The following is an 18,514-nucleotide window of genomic DNA, read 5'->3' as shown; positions in this document are numbered from 1 at the left end:
AAGGTAAGTGTCAATTATTCTATTGTTATTATTCTATTGTTATTGCAATTATTCTATTGCATTAAACTTAATATTTCATGTGGTAAATTTTTTTTTTTCATACTTTTGGGTGTCTTGCATGGATTAATTTGATTTCCATTATTTCTCATGGGGAAAATTGATTCGGTTTTTGATATTTTCGGTATTCGATGAGCTCTCAGGAACGGATTAATATCGAATACCAGGGGTCCACTGAATTAATATTTTACATTGCTTCTTGTTAAAGGAAAATATGAACAAATATGAATAATTTATTTATACCCAATATTTCCCAGAGTATCATATTCTACATCAATAAAAATCTAGAAAACAAATAAAGGAAAAACTGGACATAGATTTTTACACTAACCTGATAATTGCCCATTTGACTGATAGGGCGACAATGTAGCTGGTCAAAGTCTCTGTCTGTCAGTAGTAGTGCCAGGGATGACTGTGGACAAAAAATAAGAGACATATGATACTTTACATACACTCCAATCATTATGCTTGTATACAAGGAGGTTGTCTAGATTAATCTTTCACTGAATATAAGTATTTTAAATCTGCATACACTTTAAACTCATTTTCCACCTCGTTATGTTTTGTGCGGTCCTCTCAGATTGGTCACTATCTTATCTTCCCATTGCTGCAGCCATATTTTATTGCCAACTTTTGTGCCATTCCTTTTGCTCAGTATCATTATTGTTGATTTCAAGAAGCCCTGCAAGAGGATTCCTCTAATAAAATGTTATAGCTGCACTGTTACCTGATGCTAGGCCTCAGTATATGTTAGTGAGTCTAGCAGCGTGCTGGCTGACATAATAGACAACTATACCACACTGCAAATGGTCTAACAAAGATCCTTGGGGTAATGCAGCTTTCTCAAATTTGTGTATATTTTTTGCAAGACAGACCAATGCTTGCCCACATATTTTTGTGACGTTGATTAATGTGCTTAGTATTTTACCATAGACAGGCCTTCCCTTAATAATTTAGGCAGCACATTTTTATTAGAATGCTAATCATATTTATATCCCAAAATTATTAGAACCGACTTCAATGTGGCAAAATATGGGAAAAATTTAATTTGGGTTGGTTCCCATTCAGAAAACTTGTTGCATCATAAAGTTTGGGGAAAATCTGAAATTGTTCTGGTTCCCCAGGCTGGTTCCCAGGTCCACAAACAGACAACAAAATTAAAAAAATTGCCAATTTAAAAATAGAGTCCAGAATAAACAATGCAGACATTCCTGGCACTAAAACAGCATCTCCTCTGTTCATTATTTATGTTTCGGTTTATGTTTCTCTTCTATATTACACTTGCTTTCCATATTGAATTTTTTTTTCTAACAAAAAATAGATTTACTAATATGTAGACTAATGCATTATTGTAATACGTAATTGCATAAAAAACGTCAGCGCATTAGTGAATGTGTTTTAGACCGACCAGCTGAACGTGTTGGACGAACGACGTAATTTGTGTCCTCTGGAATATCAGCTACTTTGAGATCAGTTTCAAGTTACTTCCATTCCTGAAACCAAAATCATCTCTATTTCTGTAATATATCTTCCATTCTATTAAATGATACCAAGAAATCAAGAACACAACCATAAAAACCATCTGAAAATACACACCAAAGTTACTATTTTTAACCAAATACATGGTCACAGTTTTTTCTTCCCATCATGCACTGCGTGGAGCAGGATTCTTTTTAATATAGTGCAAACTCACTGCATAGACCCAGTGTCTCTCATACCTAGGCCCATATTTATCACTCATAGCTTATTTGAGTGAGCTGTGCTCATCACATAGTTCTGCAACACAGACCTTGAAAGGTTTAGGGAAAAGAAAACCATCATACTATGCTAAGTAGTGGTCCCACCTGAAGGAAGTTTGCTCTCATGCGTGTCAGCTGATCAAGTAGACAGAAGCGAGGAATATCAAAAGGATTTCGATACATTTGAGGATTTACTTCTCCTTCACGAACTGCTAACACAAAGCTGGGGTATTCTGTAACTTGGTCGCGAAGAGGTGCCAATTTATCTGAAAAGTTTATATCACATTACATAACTTGATAAATTTAGACAAAGTCAAATAAAATTTCTTAATGTTTTAATTCAAATGATATAAATTATTAATAATAATAATAACCAAAAATGTCATTTAAAGTGGGATACCAAGTGTAAGAAAATTGTCTCACCTGGGCATCACAGGGTCTTATAATTCAAAGCATTGCCAAGCAGTGCTAATAAGAACTTGCTGAATTATTTAGCAAAATTTTGAAAACTACATAATGCTACCTTTGATGAGTTTCGAGAGCCTTTCTACTCCCAAAGCTCGGCTATGAGACAGGCTTGTCTGGTGGTAGCCTGGTCAATCAAGCTGTTGCTGCTGGAGGCCCACTGCCCCACATATCCATCACAGCCTGGTTGATCAGGCACCCAGTGAAAATACCTACCCAGTTTTCTCTTGAAGACTTTTACACTTGTTCCAGCAGTGTTTCTGATATCTTCAGGTAAGATGCTAAATACTCTGGGATCATGAATGTTGATACAGTGTTCCCTTATTGTGCCAATGCACCACTGCTTTTCACTGGGTTTATTTTGCACTTCCTCCCATATCTCTCACTCCAGTATGTTATGGCAATGTGCAGATATGGAACAAGGCCTTTGAGTGTGTATCTCTCTCTCTTGTATCTTTTGTTCAGTCTTACAGTATGTTTCACAAAAACTGTGAGAACAAGTATAAACAAAAACAAAAGAGACTGATTGCTGTCTCCTGTATGGTTATGGTCTGCATTGTGCTCAGGCAAGTTATAACCTAGAAATCTTCCTTCCTCAGCCTGATTACCTGGTCCTTGACTGTTGTTTTCCTCCTGATGTGGCTGTACAAAAGCTTCAGGTCAGACTAGGCTTTCGATACTATGTCATTTTCGTTTTGCTCACTGGGCCTCCTCCTTATCCGTGCATATTCATTTCTGGCTCTTCGACTAATATCCTTATTTTCCTCGGTCCTTTGTCTTTCATGCTTTTTCCATTCTCTAGCATGTGTGCGTGTGTACTCACCACTGCTTCACTGATTGCTACTAGGTCCTCTCTCTCAATGCTCCATGAGCTTTATCAAGCTTCGTCTTAAAACTATGTAAGGTTCCTGTCTCCACTACGTCACTTTCTAGGTTATTCCACTTCCTGACAATTCTATGACTGAAGAAATACTTTCTAACATACCTTTGACTCATAGGAGTCTTCAATTTCCAACTGTGACCCCATGTTTCTGAATCCCATCTCTGGAACATCCTGTCTTTGTCCACCTTGTCAATTCCTCAGAGAATTTTATATGTTGTTATCATGTCTCCCCTGACCCTCCTGTCCTCCAGTGTCGTCAGGCCAATTTCCCTCAACCTTTCTTCGCAGGACAATCCCCTCAGCTCTGGGGCTAGTCTTGTTGCAAACCTTTGCAATTTCTCTAATATCTTGATGTGCTTGACCAGGTGTGGATTCAAAACTGGTGCTGCATACTCCAGTATGGGCCTGACATATATGGTGTACAGAGTCTTGAATGATTCCTTACTGAGGTATCGGAATGCTTTTCTTAGGTTTGCAAGATGCCAGCATGCTGCATCAGTTTATCTGATTGATGTGTGCCTCAAGAGATATGCTCGGTATTATACTCACCCCAAGATCTTTTTCCTTGAGTGAGGTTTGCAGTCTTTGCCCACCTAGACTATACTCTGTCTGCTGTCTTCTTTGCCTGCTGTCTTCTTTGCCCTTCCCTGATCTTCATGACTTTGCATTTGGCAGGGTTAAATTCAAAGAGCCAGTTGCTGGACCAGGCTTGTAGCCTGTCCAGGTCTCTTTGCAGTCCTGCCTGATCCTCGACTTATTTAATTCTCCTCACTAGCTTCACATCATCTACAAACAGGGACACTTGAGTCTATCCCTTCCGTTATGTCATTCACATATACCAAAAACAGCACAGGTCCTAGGAGTGACCCCTGTGGAACCCCGCTCATCACAGGCACCCACTCTGACACCTCGTCACGTACCATGACTCGTTGTTGCCTCCCTGTCAGATATTCTCTGATCTATTGTAGTGCCTTTCCTGTTATATGTGCCTGATCTTCTAGCTTTTGTATTAACCTCTTGTGAGGAACTGTGTCGAAGGCCTTCTTTCAGTCCAAGAAAATGCAGTTTATTCAGCCTTCTCTCTCGTGTCTTACTTCTGTTACCTTGTCGTAAAACTCTAGCAGGTTTGTGACACAGGTTTCCTTCCTTGAAACCGTGCTGGTTGTCATTTATAAGCTTGTCTTTCTAGGTGCTTCACCACTCTCCTCCTGATGATCTTTTCCATGACTTTGCATACTATACATGTTAGTGACACAGGTCGGTAGTGTAATGCCTCATGTCTGTCTCCTTTCTTAAAAACTGGGACTACATTTGACATCTTCCATATCTCAGGTAGTTGCCCAGTTTCAATGGATGTGTTGAAGATTTTTTGTTAATGGCACACACAGCATCTCTGCTCCCTCTCTAAGGACCCACGGAGAGATGTTGTCTAGTCCCACCGCCTCTGAGATATCAAGTTCACATAGCAGCTTCTTTACCTCCTCCTCGGTTGTATTTCATCCAGCACTTGTTGGTTTACCTCCCTATTCTGAATTCCTGGAGTTGTTCCTGTCTCCAATGTAAATACTTCTTTAAATCTCATGTTGAGCTCCTCACATACCTCTTATTACGTAGTCCTTGACTGTTGTCTTCCTCCTGATGTGGCTATACAACAGCTTCGGGTCAGACTTGACTTTTGATGCTATGTTATTTTCGTACTGTCGCTGAGCCTTCCTTCTTATATGTGTATATTTATTTCTGGCTCTTCAGCTAATCTCTTTATTTTCCTGGGTCCTGTGTCTTCTGTGCTTTTTCCATTCTCTACTGCACTTGGTGTTTGCCTCCGTACACCTTTGGGTGAACCAAAGACTTGTTTTGGACTTTCCCATTATTTCTGTTTCCTTTGGGAACAAACCTCTCCTCTGCCTCCTTGCATTTTGTTGTCACATAGTCCATCGTTTCTTTTACTGGTTTTCCTGCCAATTCTCTCTCCCACTGAACGTTTTGCAGGAAGTTCCTCATGCCTGTGTAGTCCCCCCCTTTGTAGTTTGGTTTTTCCCGTCCTATTCCTGCTACTCTCTCCACTTGTAACTCATCTATGTAATTAAAGCACAGAACCACATGATCACTAGCTCCATGGGGCCTTTCATAAGTAATAACCTCTATGTCCTAACTACTCAAGGTGAATACTAGTTCCAGTCTTGCTGGATCACTCTCACCTCATCTCTCTCTCACCTGTGTGTATTCACCTATTTGTGGTTGCAGAGGTCGAGTCATAGCTCCTGGCCATCCTCTTCAATGGTTGCTACTAAGCCCTCTCTCTCCCTGCTCCATGAGCTTTATGAAACCTTTTCTTGTATGGTTCCTGCCTCCATTACGTCACTTCCTAGGCTATTCCACTTCCTGACAACTCACTCACTCACTCACACACACACACACACACACACACACACACACACACACACACACACACACACACACACACACACACACTCACTCACACACTCACTCACACACTCACTCACACACTCTCTCACACTCTCTCTCACACTCTCTCTCACACTCTCTCTCACACTCTCTCTCACACTCTCTCTCACACTCTCTCTCACACTCTCTCTCACACTCTCTCTCACACTCTCTCTCACACTCTCTCTCACACTCTCTCTCACACTCTCTCTCACACTCTCTCTCACACTCTCTCTCACACTCTCACACTCTCACACTCTCTCTCACACTCTCTCTCACACTCTCTCTCACACTCTCTCTCACACTCTCTCTCACACTCTCTCTCACACTCTCTCTCACACTCTCTCTCACACTCTCTCTCACACTCTCTCTCACACTCTCTCTCACACTCTCTCTCTCTCTCACACACACACTCTCTCACACACTCTCTGTGTATGTGGAGGCACTTTTGTACTTACCTATTTGTGGTTGCAGGGGGATGAGTCACAGCTCATGCCCCTGCCTCTTCACTGGTAGCTACTACATCCACTCTCTTCCTGCTCTATGAGCTTTATCATATCTCTTCTTAAAGCTATGTATGGATCCTGCCGGTACTTCACCACTCTCCAGAATGTTCCACTCCTGACAACTTCATGATTGAAGAAATAATTCCTAATGTCCCTGCGACTCATCCGAGTCTTCAACTTCCAGTTGTGACCACTTGTTGCTGTGTCCCATTTCTGAAACGTCCTGTCCCTATCCATCTTGTCAATTCCTCTCAGTATTTTAAATGTCGTTATCATGTCCCTCCCTATCCCTCCTGTCCTCCAGTGTCATCAGGTCGATTTCCTTTAACCTCTCCTCATAGGACATGCCCCTTAGCTCCAGGACTAGTCTTGTGGCAAACCTTTGTGCCTTCTCTAATTTCTTAACGTGCTTGACCAGGTGTGGGTACCATACTGGTGCTGTATATTTCAATATGGGATTGACTTACATGGCATACCGAGTCTTGAACAATTCCTTACTAAGGTGTTGAAACACTATTCTTAGGTGTGCCAGGCATCCATGTGCTGCAACAATTATTTGGTTGACGTGCGCCTCAGATGTGCTAGGTATTATACTCACCCCAAGATCCTTTACCTTGAGTGAGGTTTGTAGTATTTGACCCCCTAGCTTGTACTCTGAGGTTTTCTTTGACACTTGGTGGGGTTAAACTCCAGGAGCCAGTTGCTGGACCAGGCTTGCAGCCTGTCCAGATCCCTTTGTAGTCCTACCTGATCCTTATCCGATTTAACCCTTTGACTGTCGCAAGCCCCTTTCTGAAACTGTCATTCTATTTCAAAAAGTTTTTGGAAAAAAAATAAATTATTTTTTCTTGTGAAATGAGAGAGAATCTTTTCCTGATGGTAATGACGCCAAAAGTACAAAATTTGGTCGAAAACTCACAGAATTACGCTCCCGCAAAGTTAGCGGTCTCGGCAACACACACACATCGGTGATTTCGCTGACTGAGCCTTATTTTTAGCCAATTCCATTGCTCCAGTTGACCAAACTCATAGCTATTTCTTTAGAACTCTATTTTTTTCTATCAACTGAGTACAAGAAACCGCCTGATCTGAACTACCCAATAAAGTGATCAGAAATTGGCAATTTGGCCAATTTCACGCAAATTAAAAAAGATGCCAATTTCAAAATAGGGTCCAGAATAAACAATGAAGACATTCTTGGCACTAAAATAACATATCCTCTGTTCATTAGTCATGTCTCCAGGCCCCTCTTATATTACTATTGCTTTCTATTTTGATTTTTATTCATACAAAAAAATAGAAGATTTACTGTTATGCAGACTACTGCATTATTATAAAAATGGTATCAACAATATCAGTGCACTAGTGAAAGAAAATTAGACTCCTCAGTTGACATGTATTGGATGTGTGGTGTGATTTGCTGACTCTTGAACAGTGATAAAAATCGAACATTTCCGCTACTTTGAGCTCAATTTCAAGGTCGTTTTCACTGTGAAACTAATCAAAATCATCTCTAGTTCTGTAACATGTTTTCCATTCTATCACCTGAGACCATGAAAACAAGAATACAACGATAAATACTATATGAAAATACACCTCAAAGTCGGCATTTTAATAAAAAAAAATGGTCGGAGCTTTTTCTCATTATGCACTGCGTGCTGCAGGATTTTTTTTTATATGGCGCACACTGACCACACAGACCCATTCTCTCACATGTGGGCCTACCAGCTTTCTCCTGCTTGATTTGAAGCCGCTAGAATTACTGAGTATATACACGTCCGAAACACTGGCTCATAAGACGTATACATATACATGTACAGTGGACCCCCGGTTAACGATATTTTTTCATTCCAGAAGTATGTTCAGGTGCAAGTACTGACCGAATTTGTTCCCATAAGGAATATTGTGAAGTAGATTAGTCCATTTCAGACCCCCAAACATACACGTACAAACGCACTTACATAAATACACTTACATAATTGGTCACATTGGGAGGTGATCGTTAAGCGGGGGTCCACTGTATATACAGTGGACCCTCGAGTTTCGGCAGCCTCGACTTTCGTGAAATTCGACCTTCAGCGAGTTTTTTTTTGGCAAAATTTGGCCTCGAGTTTCGTGATTAGACATGTGTTTTGGCGACCGTCCGGTACCCGTCCGCCCGTCACTGTGCACACCAAGCCAGTCTCCCACGCCATTCATGCTCAGTGTGCCATTGTTTACCAACACGTGACCATCACCCCACGGATTCATACAATACATTTCATAATAATCCATTGTTTTTTGTGCTTGCAACTGCTAAATAAGTCATCATGAACCCAAGGAAAGCTAGTGCAAGCCCTTTGGTAAATAAAGTGAGCAACACGATCCAGAGGGATTTTGAAGGGTTTGAGGCAGACCCTGTCCCTGCTGACCCTCTGCCTATTGCAGAAGGTGTTGTGGCATTGGGCAAGTCCATGGGGTTGGAGGCGAGTGACGGGGATGTGGAAGAGTTGGTGGAGGACCACAGGGAAGAGCTAACCACTGACGAACTGCAAGAGCTTCAACTGGAACAGCATCAGATCACAGCCGAGGAACTTACTTCAGAGGAGGAGGAAGAGGGAGTGGATGAGGTACCTTCTTCAAAGATTAAGGAGATTTGTGCCAAGTGGAATGAGTTGCAAAGTTTTGTTGAAAAGTATCACCCTGACCAAGCTGAAACAAGCCATATCTGCAACATGTACAATGAGAGTGTTGTGTCCCACTTCAGGAAAAATCTTGAAGAAACGCCAGAAAAAGACCTCTCTGGACAGATATTTTGTGCGACAGGGGTCCAGTGACTCTAAAGTTGTTCCCAGAGGCATTAAAAGAAGAAGGGAAGTAACCCCAGATAAGGACTTGCTACCTAAACTCCTAATGGAAGGAGATTCTCCTTCCAAACAATAGCGTACACCTTCCTCCTATCCTCTCCTCCCGTCTTCCAGCCACCCAGAAGTCTTAAGTAAAGGTAAGTGTAATGTTATTATTATTTTTTATATGCATGTACTTGATTTCTCATTGATTTCAGTATATAAATCTTTATCTAATTTGAAAAAAAAATATTTTATTTTAATATTTTTAGGTGTCTGGAATGGATTAATTTTATTTCCATTATTTCTCATGGGGAAAATGGTTTCGAGTTTCGTGAATTTCGACTTTTGGCAGGCTCTCTGGAACGGATTAATCACGAAACTCGGGGGTCCACTGTATTTTTTCTTTCAACAAGTCGGCCGTCTCCCACCAAGGCAGGGTGACCCAAAAAGAAAGAAAATCCCCCCAAAAAAATACTTTAATCATCATTCAATACTTTCACCTCACTCACACATAATTACTGTTTTTGCAGAGGTGCCCAGAATACAACATTTTAGAAGTATATACATATAAAAATACACAATATATCCCTCCAAACTGCCAAACAACCAAAATAGTCAAAGGGTTAATTCTTCGCACTGGCTTCACATCATCTGTAAACAAGGATACCTTTGAATCTATCCCTTCTGTCATGTCATTCACACATACCAGAAACAGCACCTGCCCTAGGACTGACCCTTGTGGAACCGCACTCGTCACAGGTGCCCATTCTGACACCATGTCACGTACCATCACTCGTTGTATTTGGTGTTTGCAGTCACAGTAGTAGTAGAAATCCTCCGGGTGGTGTTTTCTGATAATGTTGTACAATGTCTATATCACTTATTTTATGTTCTTCTCATCATACATTCCAGTTTTTCTCACTGACCCAATACCATCAATTCCATGGTATTCACACATATTGTGATCATAACTTGGACCTCGTGATATTAATTGCATTCACAGCTCACTTCTGGCAACAGCAACTGCCAGAGAATTGACTATTTTTACTTTATCTTTCTTTACCAAATCGCTCATTAATGATTAAATGACTACACTACGGCCATCACTGACCAGTTACTTGCACTTTTTTCTGATTAGGGTCACACCTTGACCTGTTGATAACAAATGTTTATTGTGATCACTTTTGGCAAGACACTGCCAGCAGCTGTGACCAGCCGCATCACTACCCCTCACTCAGCTTCCAGTAAAAAACTCCCAAATTTACATTTAAAATATAACTTTCCTGACCTTATGTTAACTGACTCTGTGGCACACAATGACCACTGATAATATTCTAGGACCGTAACTATAACTGAGTGTGCTGGGAGCACTGTTAAAGAATACTGCCTCTCATGTGTGTGCGAGCGTGCGCACACGAACATGCGTGTATCAAAACTGTGAAAACATTTTTTCTTACTGACTGAAAGAGCTTATTATATAACTATAAGGAAATGAAATCCAAGGAAAGCTTCATTTATCATGGTGCTGAAGTTGCAAAAATGCTGTCAACAAGCCTGACATAAATGCTATCTGTCAGCAAGACTGCCATAAATGCTAGCTGTCAGCAAGACTGCCAAAAATGTTAGCTATCAGCAAGACTAACAAACACTGTCAGCAAGATCAACAATGACAGCTATCAACAAGATTAATATAATGATAGCTGTCAGCAAGATCAATATAAATGCATTTATCATTGTTTTCTGATTTAGTTATGGTGAATCATGCTTGGTTTTCTACTGTTTTTGTTTTTCAGTGTCTACCAACCTTGTAGCGTGTGATTGGAGGTAAGATGCCTGCACAGTGGTCTTCGTGGTTGCACTCTAATGCCCTCGTGGACAGGACAATTATTTTGCGATAATCTCTTCTCAACCTGTCAATAAAATACACAAAAAAATAGTAAACTGGATATTTATAACAATGAAGTTATACAGATCAAAGAATGAGAGTACACAGCAAAGAGTGTCAAAGGCACGAAGTCTCAGACCCGAGACATGTGAGTGTAAAGGGGGAGGAAGGCTAAAAAGAAAAAATTTTTTGTTTTAAATCCTTTTATCAATTTCAAAACAACTTTTACTGTGATTTAAGCAGCATTTGACCACTGCTCAGTGTTTTCAGAGACACCCCCAACATTCGCTGGCATCAACATTCGATGGCATCAACATTCGATAAATCCGACATCCGATGCATTTTAACGCAAAAATTTCGCCTCGACATTCGATGGAAAACCCGACATTCGATACGATTCATACGAGACGTGTCCACATGTGGCCTGAACTGCCCCGTGTGTGCCAGTGTTTACAAGCCAGCCAGTGTGCGCACATCTAAGGATACATTCGGTACATTCCATATTATCACTGTTTTTGGTGCTTGTTTCTGCAAAATAAGTAACCATGGGCCCCAAGAAAGCTTCTAGTGCCAACCCTTCGAGAAAAAAGGCACTAATGACTATTGAAATGAAGAAAGAGATAATTGCAAAGTACGAAAGTGGAGTGCGTGTGTCGGAGCTGATCAGGTTGTATAGTAAACCCCAATCAACCATCTCTACTATAGTGACCAGGAAAACGGCAATCAAGGAAGCTGTTGTTGCAAAAGGTGCAACTTTGTTTTTGAAACAGATCGCTAGTGTTAGATGATGTTGAGAGACTGTTATTGGTGTGGATAAATGAAAAACAGATAGCAGGAGATAGCATCTCTCAAGCAATCATTTGTGAAAAGGCTAGGCAGTTGCATGATGAGTTGGTAAAGAAATTGCCTGCAACTAGTGGTGATGTGAGTGAATTTAAGGCCAACAAACGTTGGTTTGAAAGATTTAAGAATCGTAGTGGCACACAGTGTGGTAAGGCTGCCAGTTCGGACCACAAAGCGGCTGAAAAATATGTGCATGAATTCAAGGAGTACATAGAGGCTGAAGGATTGAAACCTGAACAAGTGTTTAATTGTGACGAAACATGTCCGTTTTGGAAGAAATTGCCAAGCAGGACCTACATTACTCAGGAGGAAAAGGCACTCCCAGGACATAAGCCTATGAAAGACAGGCTTACTCTTCTCATGTGTGCCAATGCTAGTGGCGATTGCAAAATGAAGCCTTTATTGGTGTATCACTCAGAAACTCCCAGAGCGTTCAGGCAAAAGAATATCCTCAAGGCTAATTTGTGTGTGCTGTGGAGGGCAAACAGTAAGGCATGGGTCTCTAGGGACTCTTTCTATGACTGGTTACACCATGCATTTGCCCCCGTGAAAAATTACCTAATTGAAAAGAAATTAGACCTTAAGTGCCTCCTGGTATTAGACAATGCCCCTGGTCATCCTACAGACTTGGCAGAGCGACTTTCTGGGGACATGAGCTTCATTAAGGTCAAGTTTTTGCCTCCTAATACCACTCCTCTCCTGCAGCCCATGGACCAGCAGGTCATTTCCAACTTCAAGAAACTGTACACAAAATCTATGTTTCAAAAGTGCTTTGTAGTGACCACAGAAACTCAACTGATTCTAAAAGAGTTTTGGAAGGATCACTTTAACCCTTTGACTGTTTCCGACGTATAAATACGTCTTACGAGCCAATGTTTCTGACGTATTTATACGCACAAATTCTAGCGGCTTCAAATCAAGTGGGAAAGGCCTGGTAGGCCTACATGAGAGAGAATGGGTCTCAGTGGTCGGTGTGCACCCTGTGAAAAAAATCTGGGACCCAGCGGTGCATTGTGGGAACGCCCTGTTGCTAGTCCATTTTCACCATGCCTCTCGGTAAGAAGTTCCTCACTACTCGACGGATTGGAGGTCTTTTGTTCCCAAGTGATAGCTCTAACAGCGATGAAAATGTCAGTGACAGTGAATTCCAGGGTTTTGAAGTGAGTGTTACCGGAAAAAGTGCCCAGGATAACATAATTAGTGATGAAAACCCAGATGACCCACAACCTTCCACCTCTGGTGCTGGGCCGGCTTGTTCACGTTCACGTTCGCCTGTACCAGGACGAAAGAGGAAACTATTTGGTCGTGTACAACACCCAGATGTTAGCAGTGATAGTGATAGTGATTTCAAGGTCATTGAAAGCAGTTCTAGTGACAGTGAGAGTGAATATTCCCCAGTGAAGCGGCAGTATGCACGACGTAGCATGCGGTCTGGTAGTGTTTCATATGTTGTTCCAAGGGGAAGGAGAAACTCTGGGAGCACATCCCGTGGCCCTACACCACGACCTGATAGTGAAGATGACGATATTGTAACGATGGGTATGAATGATGTGAGTGATGGAGCAGGCAGTGGTGGTGATAGCGAGGGTGGCACGGCCCATGTGGCACCATCAGCGGGCCACGCTACTACCCACGCTGCTGACTCTGCACAACAACCAGCCTCACCCTACCCCACACTCCCACAACCTGCACCACCACAACCTGCACAACCACAACCACGGTACAATATCCAGACCCCACCAGCAGACCGCATCTGGGATTGGCAGGACGGTGACGAGTTTGTTCCCAGTCCCCATGACTTTGATGAAACACAAAGTGGAATAAAGCCATCTTGTCCACTTGGGAACAATGCCAGTGAACTTGACTGCTTTGATTTATTCTTCGATGAACCCCTGATGCACATCATTGTCAGGGAAACAAACACATACTGTGATTACACCATGGCAAATACAATTCTCTCACCAAAATCACGGCTACACAAGTGGAAGGAGACAACTGTGGCAGAGATGTACCTGTTTTTTGCCACAATAATGCTTATGCCACATGTGTATAAGCACACTGTCACCCCATACTGGGCAACAGAACGCCTGATTTCAACTCCAGGTTTTAGTGACATTATAGGTGTCAATCGTTTCCTGATACTGTTACGTATGTTACACTTTTCAGACAAAACCAGGCCTGACAGAAGCGACAGGTTAATATAAGATCAAAAATGTGTTTATGTACCTGAAACAAAAGTGCTGCATGTATTTTTATCCCTTCAGGAAGCTTGTTATTGATGAGTCCTTGATTTTATTCAAAGGAAGACTCTCATTCAAGCAATATATACCAAGCAAGAGGAAACGCTTTGGTATAAAGCTATTTGTATTGTGTGATTGCAGAAGTGGTCTAGTTTTGGATATCATTGTGTACACTGGCAGTAATACTTTGAGAGATACCATGAAGTTATTGGGTATCTCTGGTGATGTGGTTCGAACAATGATGGAACCATATCTTGGTAAGGGGCATATGTTATTTACTGATAACTGGTACACAAGCCCCTTACTCAGTGATTTCTTGCGAGCGAACTTGACAGACGTGTGTGGCACAGTGCGTCGTAATCGTAAACATATGCCAAGGTTCGACGCTGGCACTCGCAGAGGTGAGGTGCAAGCCTTTGCTGCCAATGACATCATGGCATTTCGGTGGCATGACAAACGTGATGTCACATTGTTGACATCAGTTCATAGAAACGAAATGGTACCCAGTGGTAGGGACAACAGAGAGACCAATGAACCCATTCTAAAGCCTGCAGCTGTCATGGACTACAACCTCAATATGCGCTTAGTGGACAAATGTGACATGCAGATTGGGTTTGCAGACTGTGTACGCAAGAGTTATAAGTGGTATATAAAACTTTTTTTCCATCTTGTTGATATCTCTATGCTAAATGCTTATAACATATACAAGTTAAAGACCAACAAAACACCAAAATATGGTGAATTTTGCCTGTCAGTAATCAGACAAATAATTGCAAAGTACCAAGGAGCAACTCCTGCAATAGACCAGCGCCCACACACGTCACCTCGTTTCAGGCCTGGTGATCACTACCCCATACAACTGCCTCCTACTATTGCCAAGAAAAATGCTCAGAAGAAGTGTTATGTACGTATGCATACCACAAAATGCCCACAAACACGCAGAGACAGTCGTTTTATGTGTGAGGAGTGTGAAGTGCCCCTCTGCATATACCCATGTTTCAAAGAGTTCCACAAGCTGCAGCAGTTCTAGGAACGTGTTTAGTGACTGTACATATGTATATATATTATGGAACAATAGTAATAAACATTGTTTTGTATTGTTTGTTTGTGTAAACAAAGTGTATACACAAACTAATAGTGATAAAGTTTGTTCTGTTATTGTGTTGTAAATAATGAGTGTATATTTGAACAATGCACCTTACATTGGTCTCACAGGCCACATAAGTTACCTGGAACAGAAAAATATTGAAAAATGCAAGAAACCTTTGAATCAGAGTAAATAAAATAATACCGGGTGGGCGGCAGTCGCCGCTGTTGCCGTACGCACGTCACTTTCAGCAAACTTTGCGACTCTATATCTCGGTAAGTACCGATGGCAAAAGTTTTTTTTTAGGCTTAAAACACTCACAAAAATATTCCTAACATTTTCATAAGAAAAAAAAATTTTTTTTTCTCGAATATTTGGAGACATAGAATGACAGTTTCAGAGAGGGGCCTGAAACAGTCAAAGGGTTAATATCCTCAATTGTATAAACCTTATAGGTAAGGCTTGGGAGGAAGTGACTAAGAGGACCTTTAACTCTGCTTGGAAAAAACTGTGGCCAGAATGTGTAGACAAAAGGGATTTTGAAGGGTTTGAGGCTAACCCTGAGAATCCTATGCCAGTTGAGGAATCCATTGTGGCATTGGGGAAGTCCTTGGGGTTGGAGGTTAGTGGGGAGGATGTGGAAGAGTTGGTGGAGGAGGACAATGACGAACTAACCACTGATGAGCTGCTAGATCATCTTCAACAGCAAGAGGCCAGACCTGAGGAAACTGCTTCGGAGGAGGGGATAGAGAAACTGAAGAAGTTGCCTACTTCAAAGATTAAGGAAATGTGTGCAAAGTGGCTTGAAGTGCTAACCTTTTTTGATGACAATCACTAACACAGCTATTGCAAGCCGTGCTGGTGACTATTACACTGACAATGTTGTGAACCATTTTAGGAAAGTCATAAAGGAACGAGAGGTACAGGCCTCTATGGACAGATATGTTGTGCGACAGAAGTCCAGTGACTCTCAAGCTGGTCCTAGTGGCATTGAAAGAAGAAGGGAAGTAACCCCGGAAAAGGACTTGCTACCTCAAGTCCTAATGGAAGGGGATTCCCCTTCTAAACACTAACACCATCCACACTCTCCCCCCCTTCCATCCCATCAATCATCACCAGATCTTCAATAAAGGTAAGTGTCAATTATTCTGTTGTTATTAATCAATTGTTACTGTTGTTATTGTAATTATTCTATTGCATTAAACTTAATATTTCATGTGGTAAAAATTTTTTTTTTCATACTTTTGGGTGTCTTGCACGGATTAATTTGATTTCCATTATTTCTTATGGGGAAAATTAATTCGACTTTCGATATTTTCGACATTCGATAGCTCTCAGGAACGGATTAGTATCGAATGTCGAGGGTCCACTGTATACTTGTTCTAGTTGATGTGAAATGAAAGATAAAGGTCTAAATAATTATGTAACAATAAAACTTTAAGCAAAATGTCAGTAGATTGCATAATAAATTTTTTTTTGAAGTTTGTGTTTATTTTGGGGAGGGGGGGAATCAATAAAAACAAAAAGGTAAGGAATATCGCAATTCTTCATTGTCATTCCATAGAACCATCATTCCTCAATAACATGTGCAAAAATCATGACAATCCGTCCAGTAGTTCTCAAAAAGTGTGGCTACAAACGACAATAACTTTATCCTGATCTTTTTTTATTTATGTTCTGTGTGAAATTCCACGGTCACCGGGCGCCAAATCTCAGGAAGCAGTGCACCCCTACTCATATCGGCAGCCCACAGGCTGCAACTACATGTCGTCCACAGAGAAGTTATCAAGTAGTGTACAGTGGACCCCCGCATAACGATCACCTCCGAATGCGACCAATTATGTAAGTGTATTTATGTAAGTGCGTTTGTACGTGTATGTTTGGGGCTCTGAAATGGACTAATCTACTTCACAATATTCCTTATGGGAACAAATTCGGTCAGTACTGGCACCTGAACATACTTTTGGAGTGAAAAAATATCGTTAACCGAGGGTCCACTGTATTTGGAAAAAACTATCATAAAATCAAAATTTTTGGAGTAAAAAAAAAAAACAAAAAAAAAACAAACAGGAGTTGGCATCACGTCCTCTTGATGACAGCAGGAACAAAAAAAATTACATTTTTAGAAGATACTTAGAAATGTGACAGAAACAAGCTGATTGCATCAAAATGGTGCCAGAATTATACACTATTCTTCAGTCAGAAATCATTTTTTTTTTCCATTTTTTTTTTTTTTGTCTTTCCAGAAAGATAGCCTTCTCTTCCTTGAATGATGAAGCAGCCATGAGCTAACTTCACGTGGACTGAAATGTACCTGAATGTAAGTGCTGCTCGCTATACAATGGTTCAACTTACAATAATTCGACTTCATGATGGTGCGATAGCGATGCACATTCCATGGTCATCAAACTCCAAATTTTGATCTATTCATGGGCTAGCAATATTTTTCAGCTGAGTACATTAATGGTGAGTACCTGTACAAATGCATAAATGCCTCGTGCCTTCTCGCAGAGGATACCCTCTGTCACGGTATCTCCTGCAAGCTGCTTCTCCGTCAACCACATCAACAGCAGCTTCTCCATCTTTTCATGGACAGAGGTCCGCAGCTTAGAAATTATTTTAGCACCCTTGGCTGGCGTTATAGCCTTTATCGACTCCTCCTGCTACAGTATGGTACATATCGTTGAAGTACTACACTCGTACTGCCTCGCTAAGTCCACTACACACACACCTCGCTCATGTTTTTCTATGATTTCATGCTTTAATTCAATGGACATCATCCTCTTCTTCTTAGCACTGTCCTTTGCACTTACTTTCTTAGGACCCATAGTTAGAAAAAAGAAATTTGGCAAAACAATTGTGCAAAAAGCACGCAAAACACAGAAGAGATGCTTCCACGGCGAGGTAACCACGTGCACTGAATCAGACATGAGATGCTGGGCGGATGTTGTGGCGTTTGCTGCGCCAACTAGTGGCGGCATATCTGAAGCTCGTTCGTAACTTGGATTTTGGCTCGCAACTTAAAGCAAAAAATTGGCTGAGCAACAGCTCGTAACTCGGAAAATTCATAAGTTGGGGCACTCGTAAGTCAAGGTACCACTGTATTTGTCTTACATGATGGTAGGATTGCTGGTGTCTTTTTTCTGTCTGAAACACAAAATAACAGGTATATCTTGCTAGTTTTACTTACACTTAGGTCACACTACACATGCATGTACACATTTATTTATAAACACTCATCTGAGTTTTCTTTGATTTTATCTTAATAGTTCTTGTTCTTATTACTTATCCTTTCATATCCATGGGGAAGTGTAACAAGAATCTTTCCTCCATAAGCCATGTGTGTTGTAAAAGTCAACTAAAATGCCAGGAACAATGGGTTAGTAACCCTTATTTCCACACAGCTTACTAAAAATAAGAAAACCATCAAAGTGGGATGCTTAATGTGCATGAATGTAGTGTGAATGATAAGAAAGAGATGATTGTGGATGTTATGAATGAAAAGCAGCTGGATGTTTTGGTTTTAGGTGAAAAAA

At 41.1% G+C, this 18,514-nt stretch overlaps 1 protein-coding gene across 5 annotated transcripts in view; it reads right to left on the bottom strand.

The window, feature by feature from the left end:
* Positions 1–18,514, bottom strand: part of IntS6 (integrator complex subunit 6) — a 438,513-nt gene that overhangs the window by 65,838 nt on the left and 354,161 nt on the right. For all 5 annotated transcript variants that reach the window (XM_070097997.1, XM_070097998.1, XM_070098000.1 and 2 more), the window contains 3 exons: positions 10,728–10,833; positions 1,902–2,062; positions 389–469 (listed from right to left, as the gene is read on the bottom strand). In XM_070097997.1, the coding sequence (XP_069954098.1) occupies positions 389–469; positions 1,902–2,062; positions 10,728–10,833 (348 nt within the window). The remainder of the gene's footprint in view (positions 1–388; positions 470–1,901; positions 2,063–10,727; positions 10,834–18,514) is intronic.

The sequence above is a fragment of the Cherax quadricarinatus genome, chromosome 60 (genome assembly GCF_038502225.1).
Source record: "Cherax quadricarinatus isolate ZL_2023a chromosome 60, ASM3850222v1, whole genome shotgun sequence".
NCBI lineage: Eukaryota > Metazoa > Arthropoda > Malacostraca > Decapoda > Parastacidae > Cherax > Cherax quadricarinatus.
The sequence above is the reverse complement of the archived record's forward strand: the minus strand, read 5'-3'. Positions and strand labels throughout refer to the sequence as shown.